The 17,296-nt window shown below is 35.9% G+C and overlaps 1 protein-coding gene across 2 annotated transcripts in view; it reads left to right on the forward strand.

Annotated features, from left to right (window-relative positions):
* Nucleotides 1–13,978, forward strand: part of LOC143691496 (natural killer cells antigen CD94-like) — a 66,402-nt gene extending 52,424 nt beyond the window's left edge. For both annotated transcript variants that reach the window (XM_077170024.1, XM_077170026.1), the window contains 3 exons: nt 11,851–12,002; nt 12,768–12,871; nt 13,678–13,978. In XM_077170024.1, coding sequence (XP_077026139.1) covers nt 11,851–12,002; nt 12,768–12,871; nt 13,678–13,798 — 377 coding nt within the window. In that variant the 3' untranslated portion in view covers nt 13,799–13,978. The remainder of the gene's footprint in view (nt 1–11,850; nt 12,003–12,767; nt 12,872–13,677) is intronic.
* Nucleotides 13,979–17,296: the final 3,318 nt, after the last annotated feature.

Here is a 17,296-nt window from a genome sequence, read left to right on the forward strand (position 1 = left end):
TTGACCTCTGACATTCTGATTATTGAATGTCTTAGAGTATGTCTGTTTGGATCTATTCTCTTTGGGGTACGCTGCACTTCTTGGATCTGTAATTTTAAGTCTTTCATAAGAGTTGGGAAATTTTCAGTGATAATTTCCTCCATTAGTTTTTCTCCTCCTTTTCCCTTCTCTTCTCCTTCTGGGACACCCACAACATGTATATTCATGCGCTTCATATTGTCTTTCAATTCCCTGAGGCCCTTCTCTTATTTTTCCATTTTTTCCCCTATATTTTCTTTTTCTTTCCGGATTTCAGATGTTCCATTCTCCAGTTCAGAAATCCTATGTTCTGTCTCTCGAAATCTACCATTGTAGGTTTCCATTGTTTTTTCCATCTCTTCTACCGTGCCTTTCATTCCCATAAGTTCTGTGATGTGCTTTTTCAGACTTTCGATTTCTTCTTTTTGTTCATTCCTTGCCTTCTTTATATCCTCCCTCAATTCATTGATTTGATTTTTGATGAGGTTTTCCATGTCTCTTCGTATATTCTGAATTAAATGTTTCAGCTCCTGTATCTCATCTGAATTGTTGATTTATTCCTTTGACTGGGCCATATCTTAAATTTTCTTAGTGTGATTTATTATTTTTTGCTGGTATCTAGGCATTTAATTACCTTAATTAGTTTATTCTGGAGATTGCTTTCCCTTCTTTTACCTAGGGTTTTCTTGCTGGATGAATTTGTTGTCTATCTGTTCTTTGACATTCAATTCAGCTTTATATGGACCTCTAGCCTAAGTTTTGTGTAACAGAGAAGAACTTTTCTGTTCTTGTTTTTTGCTCTGCTTGTATGGTGCCTTTTTCCCCCCACACTTGGGAGGGTCTACTTACGTATTACAGATTGCAGCCGGATTTTCCCAGACCAAACTGGCCTACTATCAGAGGAAAGAGTCATCTGTGTCAGTTTTCCCTGAGGGTGAGACCCAGCAGGTTGAAAGACTTTCCTGTGAAGTCTCTGGACTCCACTTTTCTTATCCTGCCCAGTATGTGGTGCTTGTCTGCCTGTAGGTCCCACCATCATAAGATGATGCGGTACCTTTAACTTTGGCTGGGGCATGGTGGAAACAGAAGTTGTAGGCTGGTTTTAATGGCTTCAAATTACCAAGCCCTGGTGTCTGAATTCCTTGAGAGAGGGATCCGCCTGAGTTGGGCCTCACCCCTCCCCTGGGGAAGGCACAGTCTCCAGACAAGACCTCAAATGAGTTTGTTTCTGCCTATGCCCGGGGCAGTTGCAGCCTGAGGAGCCCTCCCACTGTATTGAAAGGCAGTCAAGACTTTATAGAAACAGAGCCACAAAAACCTCTGTTTCCTTCTTTTTTTTCCTTTTTCTGTCAGCACTGCCCCCTTTTTGCTCCTGGGTGATGGAGCAAAAATGAGCAACCTCCACTTTGACCAGGTTCACCTGAGCTGGGGGCCTATTTTTAGTAGTAAGAATTTGTTAATTAATTCCACAATTGGTGTTTGGTTGGGCTTAGCCCCTGCTGCTGGTAAAATCTCTTTCCTTTCCACTCTGGGGAGCAGCCTGTGGGGGAGGGGTGCCGGCCGCCATGGCTTGGGGAACTCAAGGTTATTGGGGGGGGCTTGTAGCCAGTCCAGCTGGTCCAGATTGGGGTATGCTGTGTGTCCAGTCACTGATGTGTACTCAGGACCTGTTCTGTACTGTGTCTGGTTATTTAGTAGTTGTTCTGGAGGATGAACTGAAATGCGCACATTGTTAAGCTGAGCCATCTTGGCCCAGGAAAGTTGGGGTTTTTCCATCTGTTAAGTTTTACAACCCAAATAGGTTATGAAATATGTGGAGGTTAAATGCAATCCTTCTCAATGATTGGGGAGTGGGCACCATTTTAGGCTTTATACACATATCCAGAGACTCTCCTAAATGCTCATAGGGCTCTGCCCCACCCCTCTATCTCTTATCTAATGAGAGATGTTATGGTGGAAGTGTGTTGCACTTGTGAACAGCATGGAAGTAGAACCATGTTGAGAAGCACTGTGTTAGACTATGACGTCTCCTTACAAAGAGTTCTACCTCCACCCAGGCTCACAATGACAAACACATCAAATTTCAATAGAGGGGCATTCTATAAAAACTCCACTAGTACTACTCAAAACTGTCAAGGTCATCAAAAAAAATCAAGGAAAGTCTGGGAAACTGTCACAGCCAAGAGAAGCCTAAGGAAACATGATGCCTCAATGTAATGTAGTAGCCTGGATGGGATTCTGGAACAGAAAAGCGTGAACTTAAAACCTAGGAAATCTGAATAAACTCTGGTGTTTAGCTAAAAAAATGTTTTTTCATTTACCCTAATTAATGTCAGTAGATATAGAAAGTCATATGAAATTATTTCTATCAAAGATATAGAGAAAGATGCTAAGGAACTACTACACACAACAAATGAACATAACCCAGAGGATTTCACAGCAGAATTCTATGAAAACTTTGAGGACTTTGATAGTCCAGTGCTATAAAGATGATATTGAAAGAAATTCCAAGTTCTTTAAAAAAAAGCAAGACTAACCTTGATACCTAAACCTGATAGCAATATCACAACAAAGAGTTGAGACAAAAATAACATCAGGATATTGATTCAAAAGTCTTAAAGAAAACATTAACGCAGGTACTTAGCATTCTAAGTATTTCCTAAGTGTAGAGAGACAAGCTGGATAGGCTGCGGTATGACCTGGTGAAACATCTCAGGCCATGCAATCCTTGCAGCCCCTAACCCCCTTTATAAGAATGTGAATTTGAAACAAATCGGGGTTCTTTTCCTATAAAACCATCTATTAGTGGTTTCAGTGGTACTTAACTGTCAGTGATGCTTGGTTCCAGGCTGAAGATTCCCATGACCTAAAGGCACCCAGTTATGCTGAAGATTGTAACTGAATTGTATAGTGTCCTGACCCAAGTGACCTGAAAAGAATTAAAATACTATCAAGGCAGGCATCTCTGTCTTTGTTGAGGGATGCATCCAGTACAGTGCCTGGCACTTAGTAGGCACCCAGTAAGTGTTTCTGAACTGAAGATTTCAATTTCAGTCTGAAATATTTTCAAAACAAATATTGATTTTCATTATCATACTATTAGTGAAGGTCTAAATCATTTAATTTTGTCTTTTAATATCTGACTGGATTAAGATATGATTTTTTAAATCCATTCAGATATTAGCTACCATTTTCCATTAATGCTGTTCTTACTTTGTATTCATGAACATATCATAATCACAATATAAGTGAAATATTAATCTGTTTTCTACAGAGTTTTGAAAGGGAAGGTTAAAAGTCATTCTGATTAACTAAAGACAGTTTCAAAATATTTAGCATATCATTTTAAAGGCAATATTACAGAAAATATTTCTGTACTCTTGTTCTTGGAAGCCTCCACCTGCCACTCAGTAGTCTCACAGTTTTCCATAGTAGGATAACAGCATTCAACATTCACTTTTCTCAGGCAAAGCAATGTCCAAAATAAAAGAGTCAATATATTTTAAGACCTGAAAGAAAATAAACAAGATACTTGTGTTTCTTTTTCAGCATTCTGCACTCTGATGAATTCTATAATCAGGAAAACTTCATATTGAATAAACACTATGTAAGATGTAAAAAGTGTTGACCATCTAAAGATAATAGGATAAAATCAATTTCCTTAATGTGACAAAAACAGTTTTTTCCTCCGCCAAAGCATACATAATTTCTACCTCGTCTCATGTAACAAAATTAAAATATATAGCTCTACTATCTCAGAGCATGTTGTATACATTTCCCTTATGGTGTTAATAAAATTTTATTGTGTTTCTAAATTTTAACAGCTGTCTAAATCTGGATTTTATATCATAAAAAAAATCAGACCGTAAATTACCAAGTGTGTGTGTATGCATATATATGTGGATATATATACATATATATGCAAATTAGGTTTAGTACATAATAAATACACATTGAATATATTTGTGGTTATTTATATATCTAACTTTAAAAGGGGACTCAAAGTTATCAGTATAATTGAGGCTAAATGATACATCATTTTCTTAGAAGTATGCAAAATGGATCCCAAAGTTTGATCTCTCTAGAATAAGATGCACTTGAGTTAGTGGTAGTCTTAACTTGGCCATTTCTAGCTAGGAAACTGGGCATGGCTCTTTCATAAACCTCTGTGTCTTCAACTATGAAATTTAGGAAGAAATCTTATCAATCTCACAGGTGCTACAAAGGTTAAATAAAGTAATGCATGCAAAATATTAACACAAAGTCTGACATACAATAGACATAAAAATTATGATAAATTTTATAGAAAATTAGTCCATTTAATCGATTATAGATCACTTCTCTAAGGAAGAACTATGGAACAAAATATAGTATGTTACAATAATCCTTTAGATAAGTGTGGTGCCTTCAGTCTAAGGAGCGCACGTGGCTGAGCTTAACCAGGAGGAGAACAGCCGAGCACAGTGCGCTGTGTTTTGCCAGATGGTGGCAAACCGCCCAAAGGCCTGTTCTGAGGCCCTGGGAGAGAACAGAAAACACACTGGGCTCTATCCTCAGACCATTCTTTCCCCATAAGAGTTGTGAGTAAAGATTAAACATTAAGCAAGAAATCTACATTGTGGTAAGAACAATCAGAAATAAGCATGCATGCACTTTCTGTTATGATTCATCACTAAAGGCTGAGTGGAAAAAGAAGACAGGGTCTTTGACTGCTTCAGTCATTGACCCCCTGTCCCCACTCTTTGACTTTACTCGTGTTTCTTCTCATTCTTTTGCAGCCTTGCTTTCACCTTCATTACAGGTCCGAGCATGACAGATAGGCTCTTTTTTTCCTATTTATTTCACACTACCGGAGCTTGGAAATGTGTAAATACATTAACACTCACAAGATGAGAGCTTTCTCACAAGAGTTAAAAGATGAGGTGTTTAGATTGACAGATTTTAATGTATCTGATTATTAATCTCCTGTTTGATATTTCTTACCATTCTTGCTATTTATTACTATTCTTGCTTAGTGAATCCCTTTTTCTTTCTAGTGTCTTTTTCTTGATACCCCAGTTTCATCAGCAGATACCCGAGCTTAGAGCTCTCCAGTGTGGACATTCATTGTCGAAAGTTAAAGAAAGACATTTTGTCTGATGGCAGTGTCATTTTACTGCTTTTTAGTAAAAGTGCTTCAGATTTAACCTTCAAGATGTGACCAATTTACCAGATAAGTTTGATATTTCAGAAAGAAAACCCAAAGGCATACTCAACAGCTCACCACAGAGAAAGTTTTTCCAGCCACATGGGGATTGACAGAGAGTAGCTGCAGCCAAGTTCTTTGCAGCTTTCATGGGGTTCTAACACCTTGCTTAAGTCCCCTACCATGCTGACTTACTAAAGAAAAGATATTAATGGATGAAATTAAGAAACTTAAAGCAAGTAGCATTTTTCTCATTTCGATTTTATAACTTCTCTGTACCCTAATGATTGGAGAAGTACAATGTTTTAGCCAAAATACATGTTACCAATTATAACAACATATGAACACTTCATTTTTTTAGACATTTTACTTTATAAATTACTTATTAGACAGTGTCAATATCTGTTTATTTCTTTAGGTGGGATATAGTTCTCTTGGTATTTTTAATTAGGGGTAGATGCCAAAAGGAGATATTTTCTTTAACAAGTTTTCCTGTCACAATAACTTTCAGTGAATTTCTAACAATAAGTTGATATAGCAATTATCAAATGATACCAAGCTTGTTTAAAAGAGAAGATGGTATAGAAAACCCAAAATTATAACTGCAAAGATTTTAAGTAATATACCAGAAATCAAACCAAAACAGCGTGTTGTATAAGAACTGAAAATCATCAGCCTTCCCATTGTCCAATATTTCTTCACTAGGTTACAGCTACCGAGGTGGTCTTCTCCTTAGTAATAACCAACTAATTTGTTCAAAGGTGGACTCGATGAAAGTCTAACAATGAAATTCAGAGTGTTCTGCTTAAAAATGTTTCATGTATTTTTACATCATGTCCTAAATGAGACTATGGGTTAATCTGGTTTAAGAATGTTGATTAATTCCTACTCTCTAACTGAAATGATGGAATTCTGGGAATCAGAGAGAACCCAGGTCTCCATCAAAATTTTGTCTCATTAAAATGAAGACAAGGTAACACTTGCACCTTTCCCAGTAACTTCCCTAGATCAGAAGAGTCATACATCCTTCATTTGGTTTTCATGCTGCAAGCTTAATGTGATGGTCAGACTAGAACCATTTCACACTTGAATAAAGCGAATGAGGAGAGATGAACTTCAGTTATATGGTAAGTGACACAGGTTGGAAACTACTGACTTCAAAACGTTTAATCTCTACTTAACATAAATGACAAATTATGCTTTTGGAGAATCAAATAGTTTTTGCTTAATTTTCCATTTTAAAATAAAAGTACAGCAAATAATTGCTTTAAAACTCATTGAACAGAAGAGCATATGAGAATGAACAATTTTCTGTCCTACCTGTCGCCATCCTGTCCTTGCCCCAAAGGGCAACCCATTCGCATTCTGGTTTCTCCACACCCACCTGCTTTCTCTACAAAGGCATAGGGAGGTGTTTTATTCATCTTCCAGCCCAGGATGAAAACTGGACTTCTTGATTTCTTTTGTTCAGCCAAACAATGTTCAGAGATTTTCTTGGCCTCCTTATCGTTAGGGTTCCATCCTCTGTTTTTCCTGGGATATTACAACATTCGTGAATTTGAAGGGACATAAGAATGTAGGTGGTGTTAGTAGAATAGGTGCTATCTGCACTGGGTACTGATGTGACCAGCGAAAATATCTGCTGTGAAAAAGAAATGCGTGATACTCACTCATATGCAGGGAAGAATGTCCTCAGGTGTTTCCTCAGTTCCCTCATGGATTCAGGATATTAGTGAAGGTGAATGATGGTTTGAGTGGAGGACAAGTGTCACCAAATATAGCCTCCCTTCTCAAATTATGGTTCATTTATCTTGGTACCACTCATTCCAGGCTTCTCTAATCTCTCTCTTTCGTCTTCCCTCTCCCCTCCTCCATAATGTTTTTCTTCTTTCCCTCATATCAGAGGAATTTTACCCAAATCTTTGGGATGTGGAACTACTTTTTTACAGATTTCTTTTTCCAACCATGATTCTTTGAATAGTTCTTGCATATTAGACAAGCAAAAGGAACAGGACATTTATATTTCAAATCTGAGATTCATTGGCATGAGGGCATGAAAACTTTCAGCAGTTCTAGAGGAAAAAATGCCTGTAGGCAGACATGCAGAAATCTACCAAAGTGCATAAAAAATTCCAAGGTACTTGAACAAAACAATGATAACCCCACTTACAAGTGGAGATGAGTGCTAAGTAGTGTATGGTATATGGTTCTCATTATCCACGTGGAAACAAAAGCTTAATTCCTCAAAGAGGTTAGACAAAGGATTGGATTGATATATCAGATTCACAAAAATGAGAGATTTTACCCAAGAGCCAGCATTGCCAATAATTTCATTAGTACAATAATTGTGATGTATAGTCAGGGCAGCTTGGAGTATATATATATTTTTTCCAATATATATTGGCAAGGCAATGACTCATCTGCTACAAATAGAGATGAGTTCAAGGATTTTGTTGAGCAAAAATAATTCAACTGCTCATGCACAAAAAGGAATTAATCAGATTGGTAGTTCAAAAAATAATTAAAGCGAGGTGTAAATACACAGACACACACAGAGATGTACATGTATCTCTGTGTTTATATATCTATATATCTAGCTATTAATATACATATTAGGATATATGAAAACACGACAGTTAAAAAGAAAGAGCTAGATAGATTGGTTGATCCGTGAACTAGAAGAAAAAGAATACAATGCTTATTTTAGCTCTCACCAAGCGTGGTTCTGAAAACTTAGAGTAACTTCCCTAATAGAAGTCCTGTTTGTGTTAGAAAGGTAGTAATAATCCTTAGTCCATATTCTATCACAGTTCTCACAAATTTGTACCATTCCCCAAAAGAGATGAAAGCAAAATCCTAACTTGCTATTCAGTTAGCCCATTTTTACATGAGGCAAACTGTGGGCAAAATTAGGGAGCTTCAATTGATTTGGCTTTGTCCAAAATTAAAACTGAGACAGGATAGACTTCGAATGAGTCAAAGCACCATTTATAATTATCACATCTCTTAACTTGGATTTCCATTAAAATAGGATGAAGGAATTTTCAAGATCATATTCTCTGGTAAAGTTCTAGATTTTAGCAATATTGTGGTTGAATGAAGATGACTCTATGCACAAAATGCAAACAATTCAGATGGAAAACTTTTGACTTCTTGGAAAGTGAAAAATCAAGCCACTGTTGTTGATTTCTTTTTGTTTGTTTGATACTTGGATAACCAGTCCATATTAGAAAAAAATGTTCATAAATAATATTACAAAGCCTTAAGAAAACCACAAAAACTTATTTTGGAGTCTGCTTTTGCATGAGGCTGCAGGTTGATTGCATTTGTAGATGTTAAATCATAGATTAAGACCTCTACTGCAAAGATGCTAGTCTACCTTTCCACCTCACATTTGAAATCTCCACTAGAGTCCTCTTCTGAAAATAAAAAGATGCAAATTAAAATATCAATATTTTATCTGAATAAGATAGCACAGTGAAAAATTACAATAATTAAAACAAGGTTATGATGGCAGCTGTAATCAAGTTCAAAAGACTCTAGGAAATGGAACATTGAAGCTTAAAGAAAGCTTTTAAGGTTACTGCTAGTATGTCACTGAAATGTAAGCTTATATCAGCTGAGGCATGTTTAGAGTGTGAGTTGAGTGTGTGTGTGTGTGTGTGTGTGTGTACTAGTAATGTGAAGACACTCCTGGTTCTGCCTATCTGAACTTTGCCTGCCTTGGACGGGTTAATGAGGCAGGAATGGGAAACACAAAGATGAGGAAAAGAACAACTACTCTAGGCAAAAGAGAAGAAAGGAAAATCTACATAAAATATATACGGAGAGATGGGCTTGGAATGAAATATACTGCATGTGTGCCCTGGAGCAAGATTGCCTGGGTTCAAATCTAGTGAATCCTGGGCAAATTACCTCGCCCTTCTCTGCCTTGGTTTTATCATTAGGTATCCCTAGAATCTTCCTTATGAGATTGTCCATAGTATCTTCTATATGGAGCTTTTTTGAGAAATAAATGAGTTAATATATGTAAAGTGCTTTATATTGTGTTTGGGACAAGGTAAATAATAGAATTTGCTATAATGAAAAGAGGGAAATTATGTCTAAAACTTAATTGCACAAAATAAATTTACTTTTTTGTTGTTCCATCTTTTTTCCATTTTTTCAACATAGTTGTAAAGATTGAGGTTCAAACATTAAAGAAACCCTTTCTCATGTTTTCTGCCAAATAAAGTGTTCCTATTACGAAAGTACACAGAGAATTTCCTGTATTGTGGTACCCGGAACATTTTGCAAGCCAGTAATTGTACTGCTTCTTCCTCATCATATACATATGTGACTCACCAATAGATGATTCAACACATTATTAAGAACACAATTTTTTTTCTTTATCTTAAATTCTTCATATGCATCTTTCGGATTCCTTACCTTCTAGCTGAACTCGGACGTCCAGCACCGCTCTTCAAGCGCTAATCAAACTTTTCCTGCATCAACTTTGGAACACCATTTCTCATGGCAGGTGTGTGCAACCCTAATCAGAAAATTTTAAAAAGAAAAAAAAACATAAAGTATTTAAGGGTATGGCTAACTTCAGGGCAGTGCATGAAGCGAAATATGAATATTTTTAGGCTTGCCACGTGGAAGCACTTTCTGCATTTATTGTAATGCCTTAGTTAAGAAAGCATTTCTGTAGTTTCTCTAACAGGTTTAAAGAGCAGCTTCTGATATGTATATCTCTATATTGTGAATGCATAAAAGTCTCTAAATTACCTTGTTTATTATGATCAACATAATTGTAGAATAGAACTAATTGGAAAGTGCTAAATATGCGTGACACAATGCTTAAAAGTGTACTTTAAAAAATTTACAAATTGAGTTGTGTCATTCCAAAACCATTCAGATCACTTCCTGGGAATGCACTGATGTAATGAAGTGTTTCCGAGTTAGATTGTTTTGGGCTCAAAGTTGCATAAACAGATAGATGGGGTATGAGCAGATGTAATGTTCTTGGTCTATGAAAGGTACGCAGCTTGGTAAATTATTGCCCATGTATTGGATATAGAACCTCTCTCTCTCCTCTTTCCTATAATGCCACTATAAAGCAATGAGCAGCTAGACGTTTTTCAGAGCTGAGTTTGCATTGAGAGTAGCAAGAAACAATCTCAAATAGTGTAACTGAGAGTAACAATAGCAGAGTATGTTAAATGAAAGACTGAACTTAGACAAGCTTGAATTTGATTTCTGACTTGGATAACTACTAGCTTTGATGCCTTGAGAAAATAACACTCTTCTTGCACCTATAATTTTCTCATGAATCTAATAAAAATAGTACCTACCTCTGATTTTGTTGAGAGAATGAAAGTAAATATCAAGTATGTAATCCATAAGGCATCGCTAGGTGTTCTCTTTTAACACCAGATTGCTAAACTTCATTGTCCATTTAAAAATAAGATTACATAAGTAGTATTTTCTCTTTACTGTATTCTGGAAATAGAGCTAAAAAAGAAGAAACAATATGGATACAGTCTTGAAGAATAAAGTAAACTAAATCAAATTACGGCATTGATTCGGATCCTGAATGGAATGATTTCCTTTTTCAGTGGCTCATTGATCTGGTGACTGTGTTATCAATTCAAGGACCTGGAGAATGAAAGATTCCTTTAAATATCCCTAAATTGTAACTAAAAATCTCCTGGGTTTTCAGTGATTTCTACCTTAAGAACTCAATCCCTGTGTTTGTTCTTTAGATCTTTGTCCGTTGTCTTTTTGTTACAGCTTTTCAGATCGCTCCATGGAGTTTGATTTCTGGGACATTAGGAGCAATGTGCCTTTGGTTGATGATCACTTTGGGAATTTTGTGGAAACATTGTAAGTTATTTGTAAAATTTGTAAATCTTTGCCAGGATCAAAACTGTGGTTAAATCATTTTTAATGAAGTTTATATTTTATTAATGTGTAATGCTTTATTATTTCATAGATACACTTACAGCTGGACCTAACTACCTAAATTTCTAATCATTCCATATAGCCTATACTAAACAAAACATTCAGCCCACATTGCCTCCAGGACTCACCCTAGAACTCCAGGAAGGTAGGTGTTTATTCATAGCCCAGACTTTCTTCTCTTTCTTCCTTCTCATCTGCTGGTACTTATGCCTCAGAATATAGTGCCCAGAATTATGCAATGCTAATCCCTACATACCCAGGCAGCTCAGTATTACTTACTGTCTCAGGATATATGCTGAAACGACGTCTTCCTTTAAATCTCTTTATCCAGTTAATTCCTTTTTATTTGGTGGAGTTCAGCTTTAGGTTTCCTAGTCAAATACATTTCTTCTAATCTCTTGCCATCCCATGCTTTGCTACCTATTGTTTTATCATACTGAATTTCTTTTGTATACTTATCAAATTACCATTCGATATACTCAATTCTATTTCTAGAATACAATCCCCATGAAGAAAAAGATCATGTCTGCCTGATTCAGATTTATACCAACAGAAAATAGCATCTAACGTAGATTATCAAAGATTACTTGTTGAAAAAACTGAATAAAAAGCAAATGTTTTAAATAAGAAAAGAGTGAAAAATTATTAAATCTCCAATGTAATCAATCATGTTGTATTCCGCCCCCCACCCCTACCCTCAGGCTCTGACTGCTGTTCTTGCAGAGAAAAGTGGATTGGGTACCTGTGCAACTGTTACTTCTTGTCTGATGAATACAAATCTTGGACAGAAAGTAGAGATTTCTGTGCTTCTCAGAATTCCAGCCTACTTCAGCTGAAAAGCAGAGATGAACTGGTCTGTACTTACTGCTGTTTCCCACATGTTCTTTGGGAAAATATAATATCTAAGTAAATTGAATAATTTGGATCAAGTTCTTAACAATCAGATTGTAAATAGATGACATATTTGAGCAAATGCATATTAATTCCCTGTACCTTGAAACAATTATTATAAAACCCACATACAATTCCTCAAAGATTTACATCACTGGGATAAAACCAAGATGCCAGATAAATTGCAAAAACCTTTCAGGAAAATTCAAAGAAGAATTATATTCATTTAAGTCAAAGAACCAACAAAACAGCTTTGTCATTCTGGTTCCTTTTAATTGAATTTACAAATTGCTTAGTCAATATGCAGCTGTTACCAACTCTCTGAGATACAATGTAGGGTAAATATGGAGACTATGACCACAAAAATTGCCCACTTCTTATGAAAATGGGAAGGTGTTCCAGATGTATACAGAAACAGTGTTGAATGCCGTTTGAGAAGGTTAAACCCATGATATTCGTCCCGTAAGATAATGTTTCTTTGGGAGTTCTGAGGCTGGGATTTCTGATTCCTTGTGATGAGAATGATATCAAGCAGTGTTTTTTTCTCCTTAAACGAATGGACTGATAAATGACGAATAAGAGGCATGTGATTATGTACTTTAAGTTAGAAGTTTACAGAGCTTTTAGTTTCTGTGATTGATAGTCTGGGTGTGATGCTGGGACACTGACTTCTTTTCCCAGAATCAATGCAGATTACGTTAATCGGTTTGTTTCTGTTTCCAATCAGGGTTTTGCAAACTTTCTTCAATATTCTTACTGGATTGGGCTCTCTTACAATGATGCCAGAGGCGCCTGGTTATGGGAAGATGGCTCCACTCCCTCTTCTAATCTGTAAATTTCTGTCATTCATATGTCTTTTTTTTTTTTTTTTTTGCATGAAATTAACTTTAGATCTGATTGGTGCGGTGAGGATTGAGGAGCAAAGGAATGTTTCAGGCATGAGAAAAGAGAATAAGTGCAACATAATCACAATTTTAGCCTCACCCAGGGCATTACAGTTTATGCTCAAGTGACATGAAATTATTGTTCTTGTGCTCATAAAATTTTGGTGTACCCATTATCTCATTTTCCTTTAGGACCAACACGAAGATGCATCTGTGCAAGCTGCATCTCTGATTTCATAGTTCAGGCAGTCCAGAAAAAGCAGTGTATGCATTCCTTTATTTAATCTGCAGGAGCCCCAAATTCTCAGCATACTCACAATGTTTCAAATATCCCAGGCTTATCTTCTGTATATATTTAACCTTCGCATGTCATGTTCATGGAATTTGTAATCTCATATAATAACAGATTTTATGCTGTTATTCAGTTTGCTAGACTAAATCAACCAAAAATCTTAAAACAAGATAGAATGCAGCGTATCACACATTAAAACTATAAACAAAAGCACCAAAAACAACTAAAGTCCCTGTTCTCAAGACTTTAGATTATTGGGGAAATAACTAAATATTCTGTAACGATGTATTCTGAAACCTGGAATACTGTGGTTATCGAAAGAAAAATAATGAATGTTTGATGCTGTATAATAATATCTGATTCAAACATGCTTATAAAAGTTCTATCATTTGATAAAAGAAGCATTCCCAATCATTCACATTATCTCTCCCCATATGTTAACATTGTCTTCTTCCTTACAGATTTTCAATCCATCTAACTCCAAACCCAGGAAGCTGCATGTCATATAGTTCAAACCGAGGTGTTTTGGATGAAAACTGTGTGGAAAAAAAGCGGTATATCTGTGAAAAACAGCTCATGTAAGTGTTATTTAAGTGGTTCTGGGTGGTAGGAGCAATGCAAGTTCAGAGGAACCGAGAGTAGTACCTCTTCTCTTCTGTTAATGATTATCAACTGGGATCTGTAAAAATGTTTATTTCATGTGTTATCATAAAATTCATAAATCTTTGAAATCGTATGTTTTAAAATTGATGAAATATCTGTGCCTACACTTGCTTATAATAAAATAAAGAATTTTTTGAAAATTTTGTCTATTTTGCTTTAGTATTAAATTTATTGTATCTTTTTAAATTTTTCTTGATGAAACAAAACAACCTACCAATGTGAACATTCTTAGCATATGAACACTTGCACTATCACCACATAGTTGTATATTCATTGCCATGATTATTTCTTAGATTATATGTATCATGCCAGAAAAACAAACAAAAAGAAAAAAGAAAAAACTCATACATACCATACCTTCTCCCCCCATTGACCACTAGTGTTTTCATCTACACAATTTATTTTACATTTTCCCCCTATTATTTATTTTTTTATTTTTAATCCATATTTTTTATTCATCTGTCCATACTGTAGATAAAAGGAGCATCAGACACAAGGTTTTCACAATCACACGGTCACATTGTGAAAGTTATATCATAATACAATGATCTTCAAGAAACATGGCTACTGGCACACAACTCTACTTTTCAGGCAGTTCCCTCTAGCTTCTCTAATACACTTTAAACTAAAAAGGATAATCTATTTATAACCTCCAGGATAACTTCTCAACTCTGTTTGAAATCTCTCAACCACTGACACTTTATTTTGTCTCATTTCTCTCTTCCCCCTTTCAGTCAAGAAGGTTTTCTCAATCCCTTGATGCTGAGTCCCATTTCATTCTAGAATTCCTGTCCCACATTGCCAAAAAAGGTTACACTCCTGGGAGACAAGTCACACGTAGAGCGGGGAGGGCAGTGAATTCACTTTCCATGTTGGCAGAGAGAGAGCGTGGCCTCATCTGGGCAACAAAAGAGTTTCTCTGGGGGTGACTATTAGGCCTAATTTTAAGTAGGCTTAGCCTGTCCTTTGTGGGGATAAGCTTCATATCAACAAACTCCAAAATTGAGGGCTTGGCCTTTTGATTTGGTTGTCCTCACTGCTTGCAAGAGTATCAGGAATTCTCCAAATGGAGAAGTTGGATTTTCCCCTTTTCTCGCCATTCCTCCAAGGGGACTTTGCAAATAGTCCTTTATTCACTGTTCAAATTACTCTGGGATTTATCTGGGCTTCTTCTTACAAAATTACATGCCCTATTCAAGGTTCCATGTACTTATGGTGTTCAGTTAACCAGTCCATATAATATTTTTGGAAACGCACTAGTCAAAATATAAATTTTGTACCAAATAAATATTTTTTGGTTTAGTCTCACAGAGAAGTTGAAGTTTTAAAATATTTCTACATTCTGCTATATTGACATTTCTTTGTTCTTCCTTATGCAAAAACATGTTTTGATTTGTACCTTTAGTCACTATCATTGTACACTCTAGGCATTCCTAGATTATACCATCTCAATCTTTATCATCTATCTTTCCTTCTGGTTTCATATGTGCCCCCAGCCCGTCTGCCTCTATTATTCTCACATTCAGCTTCATTCACATTTTTGTGCTACAATCAGGTAGTATTATGCTATCCATTTCTGAATTTTTACAATTAATTCTATTGCACAGTCTGTGTCCCTTCAGCTACAATTACTCAATATCTACCCTATTTCTATCTCCTAATGTGCTCTATTCTTCGCTGAAATTCTCCAAGTTCATTCATTAATGTTAATTCATATCAGTGAGACCATACAGCATTTGTCCTTTTGTTTCTGGCTAATCTCACTCAGCATAATGTCCTCAAGGTCCATCCACATTGTTACGTACTTCATGACTATATTCTGTCTTGCAGCTGCATAATATTCCATCATATTTATATACCACAGCTAGTTTAGTCACTCATCTGTTGATGGACATCTGGGCTGTTTCCATCTCTTGGCAATTGTAAATAATACTGCTACAAACATCAGTGGGAAAACATCCGTTTGTGTCCTTGCCCTCATGTCCTCTGAATAGACACCTAGCAATGGTATTGCTGGATCATATGGCAAATCTATACTTAGCTTTCTGAGGAACCACCATACTGCCTTCCACAGCAGTTATGCCATTTTAGATTCCCACCAATAGTGGATAAGTGTGCCTCTTTCTCCTCATCCTCTCCAGTGCTTGTCATTTTCTGTTTTATTGATAATGGCCATTCTGGTGGATGTGAGATGATATCTCATTTGGTTTTGATTTGCGTTTCCCTAATAGCCAGGGAAGTTGAGCATCTTTTCATGTGCCTTTTAGTCATTTGTATTTCCTCTTCTGAGAAGTGTCTGTTCATGTTTTTTTGCCCATTTTTTAATTGGATTGTTTGTCTTTTTTGTTGTTGAGTTGAACAATCTCTTTGCACATTCTGGATACTAGACCCTTATCTGATATGTTGTTTCCAAATATTGCTTCCAATTGTGCAGCTTTCTTTTTACTTTCTTGACAAAACTCTTTGATGCACGAAAGTGTTTAATTTTGTGGAGTTCCCATTTATCTATTTCTTTCTTCAATGCTCATGCTTTGGGTGTAAGAATTAGGAAACTGCATCCTAATACAACTTTTATAAGATAGTTCCCTACATTTTCTTCTAAAAGTTTTATTTAGTCTTTGATTCATTTTAAGTTGGTTTTTGCATGGGGTGTGAGTTATGGATCCTCTTTCATTCCTTTGCATGTGGATGTCCAGTTTTCCAAACACCTTTTATTGAAGAGACCATTCTGTCCCAGAGAATTTGGCTTGACTGCCTTATCAAAGATCAGTTGTCCACAGACGAAAGGGTCTATATCTGAACACTCTATTTGATTCCATGGTGAGTATATTTATCTTTATGACAGCATCATGCTGTTTTGACCACAGTAGCTTCATAATATGCCTTAAAGTCAGGTAATGAGAGACTTCCAAATTCATTTTTCTTTCTCAGGATATTTTTAGTTATTCAGGGCATCCTGTCCTTCAGATAAATTTGGCTATTGTTTTCTATTTCTGAAAAATAAATTTTGGGGAATTAATTGGTATTACATTGAATCTATAAATCAATTTAGGTAGAAATGACATCTTAACTATATTTAGTCTTTCAATTCATGAACATGGTATGCCCTTCCATTTATTTAGGTCTTCTGTGATTTCTTTTAGTCATTTCCTGTAGTTTTCTTTGTATAGGTCTTTTGTATCCTTATTTAAATTTATTCCTAAGTATCTTATTCCTTTGGTTGCAATTTTAAATGGAATTTTTTTCTTATATCCCCCCATACAGCTCATTATTAGAGTATAGAAACAGTTCTGATTTTTGAGTGTTGATCTAGTAGCCTACCAATTTGTTGTATTCATTTATTAGCTCTAGTAGTTTTACGGTGGATTTTTCTGGGTTTTTGACATACAGTATCATATCATCGGCAAACAGTGAGAG

Source organism: Tamandua tetradactyla, chromosome 7, assembly GCF_023851605.1.
Source record: "Tamandua tetradactyla isolate mTamTet1 chromosome 7, mTamTet1.pri, whole genome shotgun sequence".
Classification (NCBI taxonomy): Eukaryota; Metazoa; Chordata; class Mammalia; order Pilosa; family Myrmecophagidae; genus Tamandua; species Tamandua tetradactyla.